General features: G+C 34.4%; 1 protein-coding gene across 1 annotated transcript in view; it reads right to left on the bottom strand.

Annotated features, from left to right (window-relative positions):
• Window positions 1–487: 487 nt before the first annotated feature.
• The window catches only part of EPHA4 (EPH receptor A4), a gene marked incomplete at its 5' end in the record, with an annotated part of 172,782 nt that continues 165,090 nt past the window's right edge, over window positions 488–8,179 (bottom strand). Inside the window, 3 exons of the mRNA XM_083364988.1 lie at window positions 488–906; window positions 1,683–1,838; window positions 6,208–6,401. Of these exons, the coding sequence (XP_083221114.1) occupies window positions 792–906; window positions 1,683–1,838; window positions 6,208–6,401 (465 nt within the window). The 3' untranslated portion in view covers window positions 488–791. The remainder of the gene's footprint in view (window positions 907–1,682; window positions 1,839–6,207; window positions 6,402–8,179) is intronic.

Below are 8,179 nucleotides of genomic sequence, written 5' to 3'. Positions count from 1 at the left end.
AACAACAGGTAGTAGAAAAGTTCCACTGACCTTTTCTGTTTTGCACTGCCAGTGGCCTCTTGAAGGATGGTTAGATGTAGATTTGGAAAATCCATCATTAAGAATAGCTGACTAGCAAGATACTTTCTAGAATCATGACAGATATTCTCAGTGTAATGCAACAGCAACCATAACAGCAACCAACACTCTTCCCTCCATAAAATAAAATAAATAAATCCAGTAATCCATGAAGGTTGCTCCTGTCTTAGATTGCAAGTGGATAAATCTTGAGAGGCACTGATCATCCAAATATTTTCCTTTAAGCTTTCTGCAGAGTACAATGGATGCCTAGAATATGCCAACATTTCCTGGTTCAGAAGATTCTTTGTTCCAATAAAAGATGAAGGAAAAAAATGGTTTATCCACAGATCAAACACAATAATTGTAATCCCATGGCTGCTGGGGGGGGATAGTATTTCCTTTGTTTAAGAATAGTATCTGGCAGGAAACACAGCTTCAGAACTTGAATGGATGTTTTATAGATACAAGAATATTACATAATGCTGATCCACATATAAGTATACTCCAGGAAACAATTTGTTCCAGGCTTTTTCTCAAATGACGACCTGTCATTTTTGTAGGTTCCCTCCTTGCAGCACTATTAGCAATCTTTATATATCAAACAGTGCTGCAGAACATTATTATTGTTATTTCAATGGCAAGGAGAAGAAGTAAAAAAGTGCAGTTCTTCAATTAAAGTGCATGGATGAGGTAAACTAATTTCAAGAGTTTAGAGTTTATTCAGTACTGTCTCAAACTGGAACCATTCTGCCATGTATTTGCTGCATTTGGGTCCTCATTGCTTGGACGCTGTTCAAAATCTTGTTCTGGTGTGCAATGGCAGTAATTCCAATTCTTGTCAGGTCACTACATGAATTAAAAAAAAAGAAATGAGCCAAGAGATAAGAACTTTATGCCAGATATGTATCTATCTTCATCATCAACAAATAAAAAATAATGAAAATCAAGGTGAATTTATATAAATTCTTAATTACATATCCAAATGTATTTCATTTTAATGTGTTTTAGTGAGGTTTAGTATACAAAATACAATGAAAAAAATAATTAAGGTAAAAAAGGAAAATGCAGGATTTTTTTTTAAAAGTGGTTAACTTCTAACCCTTTCCAGCATAGTAAAATGCTAATGCAGCTTCAACTTTTCACATTGCCTATAATTATTACAAGCCCATTCTATTACTACACATTAAATCTTCAAATTAAACTCTAAAATTCTATTTTTTCTATTTCAAGCATAAAAGTCAGAAGCAATATCCAGTGGTGGGCTTCAAATATGTGAACAACCGGTTCTCTATGTGGATGGCGCTCCTGGAAGTCCATACTGGGCCTGGGCAAAAAAAAATAGCTACCAGTTCTGCCGAAGTGGTGCAAACTGGCTGAATCCCACTACTGGCAATATCCCACTACAACGTCTGCATGCACTGTAGAAGGTATTTTCAAATTATATTAATTTTAATATTCCACTATTAAATGCATGCCAATGACTGATCATTCTAATGACTCTAATGATGAACAATGCAAAGCAAATATATATATATATATATATATATATATATATATATATATATATATATATATATATATATAGTTTTATATATTTTTTGTTAATGATGCCAAGTACTTACTCCTGGTTCATATGCACCACAGCCTCTAAAGTGGTATAGCTGGCAGCTGTGAAGTTATCCTTGTATCGTTCCATTTTAATAGCTTGAAGCCAATCACCAACAGTAACAACACCTGAGAATTCAGGAGAACTTGGATCCAGCAAAGCAGTATTAGGCCTAGAACCAAATACAAGGACATTGTTTTAATTAACAAGGGATGCATCTAGATTTTAAACTAGATTATACGAAAGTTATTTTGTATAATTAGAGGTACAAGATTTATGCATATTTTCTGGGGGGAAATGGTCTGTACTTTGGCTTGATGGGGAAGACTTTAAATTTGCAAACTATTGAAATGTACACAATTAGTGCTGGAGCCTATTCTCAGAGAACTTTTCTCTAGCAGCACTGCGAAAGAGAAGTTCCCTGTGGGTAGGTCCAGCATGAGTCTGAAAGCTCAGAAGACAGAACTTCTGGTCTTCGTAACTGACTCCAGACTGGATCCTGCAAAAAAAGCTTCATTAATAGTACAAATAGGGTTTTAAGGGTGATGATGAATTGTGAATTGTGAATGAATTAAGTCCTCACCCATATAGCCCATATCAACCATAACAAAAAAACAAAAACAAAACCCAACCTTTACCACACAAACAAATGTTGATTTAACACATCTGAAAAATCATTGATGAAAAGTATGGACTCTCATACAATCTGGAAGTGCAGAACTTAGAAAAAGCTCCCACAGGCCTCTTCCTGGTCAGATATAGAAGGAAGTTAAAATTTCCATACAAAGCAGGTACAACGGAGAATTAATCAATTTTAGTCAATCAGTTCCTGACTAATATGTATGCAAAATGCTAGCACTGAGCACTCATGGCTTCAATTTTTGGGTTATCAAATGCAATTTCTACTTTTTAATGTCATATAACTGTTTACAAAATATTTTAATATGAAAAGACCATATAGTAATAGAAACCTTTACATGCTGTGGTTTATTTTGAAATAAACCACAATAAATATGTATTATTATTTAAATGAACAAATTTTAGTGCTTTTATTTATTTCAAGTGTGCAGAATCAAAAATTGCAAGTGTCTTGTATGAGAAAAATATTCTTTTTAATCTTTATCTTTGCCAATTCTTTTCGACAGCAGGTTTCAGAACAAACACGGATAGCCTTAAAGGAACATTTCTTTGGTAGTCTGCATTGTGCAAATCCATACCTAAATATACACACTCATTTTTTCAGGATATTTGATGCTGATATTAAAAGCAACTTTATAACAATAAGCACTGAAGATCAGATTCTACATGACAGGGAAAGCTAAAATAGTCTAAGATGTATTCTTATCAGAAAATTGGAATCAAACACTGCTGCAAGAGATTAAACACCTGATAATATAGAAGGTAAATGCACTTGTCATATTACAGATGCAGTTACAACAACTAGAAGAAACAAGAAAATAGTTACTTTTTAATGTAATTTTTTAAATATATTTTTTTTAAAAAACCACTTTTCCTTAAACGTGTATTGTGAGCATTTAAATTTAATACTGTTCAGTCTTATTTCTTCCCTCTATTCATTTAATGTAGCTCACTGAACTAATTTAGGGATGAAAATATGTGTCACTTTTTGAAATATTTTGTTTTCTTATCATCTTTTCTCTCTGGCTAGTCATGATACTTGTTCCAGGGGACATATGATTGCTTATGCTCTTTGGGGCAATGCTCTGTTCCTTGAAATAAGAGGTGCTAAAAAATAATAAAAAACTTGTAAGCAAGACAACATATATTAGGTTTCTATTAAGCCAAGCTGAATGAAAGATCTCTGTATTTATTCCTGTGGTCCTGTCAATATTGCTTCAGAGTTACATAAAAAGTAAGTAACAGTAATTGAAGGCTTCCCCCAAAATATTATATTAGCTATGGGTTGGGTGCAAAGCATCTGATAGACATATGGTTTGTGTTCTGAGCTGCTGCTAAGATAGGACTGTCAAATCTGGTGTGTAAAATTTTGAAAATTTTACATAACATTAAAGAGATATTGAAAATGCTATGTATTTCCTGCCATCTGATGGTTATCTAGATTGTGGTAGTCCAATTCTAGTAGCCTGTTTAGAGAAGGGAAAATAATTACATGTTTCAATCAAATTCTGAAGCAATCTTATACTGAACCACAACTCTATTTTAGTTGGGTATGGTCTATCCTATTTAAAACAGCATTCAGGATTTCAAACTAATGTTTTATGCAACCCTGCTTGAAGAACTATATTTAAGTTTGAGCCTGGAACAGTTTCATGAAAGAGGATCTCATGCTCTGTTACTCAAGTAAAAGTATGATTCATAAGTGCTATTGTAGGATTGCAGGGTTGGGAAAGCCTTTGGTGAACTTCCTTCTGTGAAATTCAGTTTCATGTAGGTTTTTAACATAAGCCCCAATTTACAATGATACAAGAATAGAGCAAATTACAAATTATCCCAGGTGCTTACTCCTTTTCTTGCTTGAAAGGAAGAAATTGCTCCATTAAAAGGCATTTAAATGAAAAATTAACAACAGAATTTTAGATTTTAGTCTTCTAATGTTATCATTTTTCATAGAAAAACCTTCTCAGACAAGCCAGTTACCCCTATCAGATATGCTTGTGTGTAAATTTCATTACCTCCATTCAATTCAACCAAATACTATGTTGGCTGAGAATGAGTTTGTAGTATGACCAGTGCTTTTTTTGTAAAAGAAAAAGGTGCTGGAACTCACACATGTCATACAACCCGCCTTGCCTACCCTACAAGGTTCCATCCAAAAAAGGTGCCAGAACTCCGTTCTGACCGTTCTATGAGAAAAAAAGCCCTGAGTATGACACATCAGACTACATCATATTAGAAAAGGATTAGAAAATGCTTTTATTTTTAAGAATTGTCCTCGGTGACTATTTCTACTGGATCTGGTCTCCACTTCTGAAAAGAAAATGGCATAATAATTATTTTCAAAGGATAATGTACATCAATCTGTTTTTCTTTTTTTTTCAAGTTGCTTATTGATTTTTAAGAAACATATCTTTCATTAGTTGACCTTAAGGCAACATAAAATACTTTATTTTAAAAAAACTTTAAGCTAATGCATGAGAAGAATCAGTAATTTTTAATACATTTTTTTTCTTACTCCCTCTCTTTTCAAACTAGTTTCAACTGCAATGTGAAGGAGGACACATTGCCTCCAGAAGTTGTGGGTGCTCCAACACTGGAGGCTTTTAAGAAGAGACTGGACAGCCATTTGTCTGAAATGGTATAGGGTTTCATGCTTGAGTTGGTCTAGAAGACCTCCAAAGTCCCTTCCAATTCAGTTATTCTGTTCTGTTATTTCAGAAGATCCTGGGACACAGCAGCCTGTTTTAGAGAGCAACATGTATGCCTCCTTGACTTCAGATCGACTATAACCTACAGTTGTTTCTTGATGATTTTGGCTAGCTGCTCTGGTCATTTCTTTTACATGGTCTTCTTTTCAGGCAAGCTGCTCAAGACAATTGTGACTTTTATTTGGGGTGTTTTGAGTAACTATGCATTCCATTCTGCTCTCTGTATTTCCCATTCCACTAAAAATATTACAGATTATTCTGTGCATGCATGTTTGTGTTGGCTGGAATCAGGACCCTTTCTAGATAGAGAATATACCAATATATTAGATACTTTCTGTAATTAAAAAAAAGTTCAGGATCAGATAGCCAAGGCAGCTACTCAAATTTACCTTGATGTAATTATTAGATTTCTACTAGGACCTTGTGTCCATGAAAAAACTATTGGAATAGGATAGTTAAAATAAATTTAAAAAGCTTTCTGCTGCATTTTCATTTTAATACTGTGGAGATGTAAATGGTAAATATATAAAGTAAAGTTATTCTGGAAAGATTTAAGTATTTTTATACTATTTTTGTCACTGCGTTTTTTTAAGTGTTTGTCAGCTACACACGTCTCACTTTGTTTTTCTGCCAGCTGCATAATAATCTTATCAATGTAACCAAGGTGATTGTCACATGTCCAGCCATGTTATGGTTTCAATCTGTTTTTTCCTATTAAGTGCACATGTCTACAAAAAGTTTTCTCTCTTTACTTTTTCTTTTTTGCTTCTGTCTGATGAGAGGATGTAGTCAGTTAAGTTCTTTCTTTGTTTTCTAATTAAAGTTTTATATACAGTATAATATGTCTCGGTTTTCTTTATTTTTACCTGATGTTTACCATGCGTCAAATGAACCACGGTTCATCGCCCTCTGATAGGGAATTATTGATTTATTTTCCCTGACAATTTTATATAAAGGTAAAGGTAAAGGTTCCCCCACACATGCGTGCTAGTCGTTTCCAACTCTAGGGGCCGGTGCTCATCTCCGTTTCAAAGCCGAAGAGCCAGTGCTTTTCCGAGGACGTCTCTGTGGTACTAGTATATAAATAGCCTGGTCACGACTATGAAACATAATTCAGTTTAGCACAATCGTTGAGCTGAATTACAGTTGGCTGTCACTACCAATACTTTCCTTCATCTATTACCATTAGCTTACCTGGAGTTTTCTGAGCCTGTCCTCTTCAAGCTATTGGGGTTGCGAATAAGTTTGTCTAACATGTTGACAATCTGTCCAAATTTAGGTCTGTCACTACGTTCTTTCTGCCAACAATCCAGCATCAACTGATGTAGAGCAATCGGGCAGTCCATTGGGGGTGGAAGCCGATAGCCTTCTTCAATGGCTTTGATAACCTAAGAAACATAGGAAAATGATATTTTAGGAGACATTTTAATGCAGGGCAGAAAAAGCAAAGTAAGTTTCATTCAGTTTTGGCATCAATCAAAAATTTTGTTCATATATTAAAGAATGTCCCAAAGCATTCTAATCAGCCACTTGTAGTATTAAAATAATGGAAAGTGAAGTCATTTGGAATATACAGATAATAAACATAGGCCAAAATACACACTTTAAAAATGGGTTACAGGAAAAATGGTTAGATAATAGTATAATGCCAGAGGAGTTTTAAAAAGTTGTGATAGAGTTTTAACTGTTGTGTTGCATGCTGTCCAGAGTTGCATATTTCTGAGACAGGTGTCTATGTAAATTTGGCAAATAAATTGTTCTAACTACAAAAATGTAAAATAAAGGAGCTGTGTAACTACATTCTAGTTAACTTGGTATTGTTATGGGCAAAACTTCTATTAACCAATTGATTTGTGAAAATTTATAAAATAGTATACAGCTTGGTAGAGCCACCTATTAAGAAGTCATCTATAATTATGACCTAAGCATGATCATGACCATAGAACAAGGTGGACATAATTTAACTGACATGAAATCCTAGTATAGAATAGCACAATGTGGGTAAACTATACTACTATGAAGTCTAGAGATGCCTGAAGCATTCTATCTAATAATTGTTTCACAGCAAGGCAGGAATGGAAGTCAAATGATGTATTCAAGTCTCCATTCTAGCCTGATATCATTCAACATATTTATAAATGTCTTGGTAAAACTTAAGAAATATTATTATATATTTTTTATATGATCCAATTTGTGGATGATATGAAAATGGGGATATAGTAAACAGTATAGAGATTAGTATCAGGGTTCAGGAAGATCTTGACAAGTTAGAAGAATGACATTAACAAGATGAATTTCTATAAGGAAAATATAAAACATTTCATTTAGGCAAGAAAATTCAGACATGATTGGAAGATGGGCAAGACCATATTAGACAGAATTACAGGATTATGAGAAGCCATTGTTGCTCTCTATTAAGTTTTGGTCAGAGTATAAAGAGAATAACTGGCCCAGTTTTGGACATTACATTTTAGAAAGGATATTTTAAGGTGTATAGCTATTAACATTTTTCAGCGACTGTATTAAAAGTTTTATTGCTCCAGGGATCACTGATCTTCTGGATGCCAGTGAAACCCTGAAGAGATCAACATATAACCAGGGACCAGACTATAGTTCAACTGTTGTATAATGGTTTGCATCTCACTGTTAGTAACATCTGGCTTTTTAACTCACCCAAATCTGTCTGTCATGAAGTGCAGGAGTGCCATAATTGTTCACTACCCTGTATCCACAAAGGCCAGCTGCAAATTATCCTACAGTGACGTGTGTAATGTTATATGTGTGCAATGATGAACTATGGCAATATGATCTCAAACTAGTTTGCATAAAAATCACATAAACTCTTCCATACACGCATCTCATTATCATATTTGCCTATTTGGCAAAGCTACTGAGAATACATTCATGCATAATTGAGACCCAGCTCCCAACTGTTGGGCATGCCTAGTTCACAATACTACATGCCATCACAGCTGGCACTAATGGGCACTCTTGCTGGCAGTCTTTACAGACTGAAGAAAGATTAATTGGCCACACACATTGATTCACACAACCACACAATTTGTTTCACATGAAGAGTAGTTCAGGCACAATGGCTAGCAATGTGGATTCATACTTCTACATGGCCACTAAACATTAAGAGGAAAAGAGAAGTGTTATCTTCCAG

This window comes from Vipera ursinii, assembly GCF_947247035.1.
Source record: "Vipera ursinii genome assembly, chromosome: 5".
NCBI lineage: Eukaryota > Metazoa > Chordata > Lepidosauria > Squamata > Viperidae > Vipera > Vipera ursinii.
Note: the sequence above shows the minus strand (reverse complement) of the source record. Positions and strands in the feature narration are given on the sequence as shown.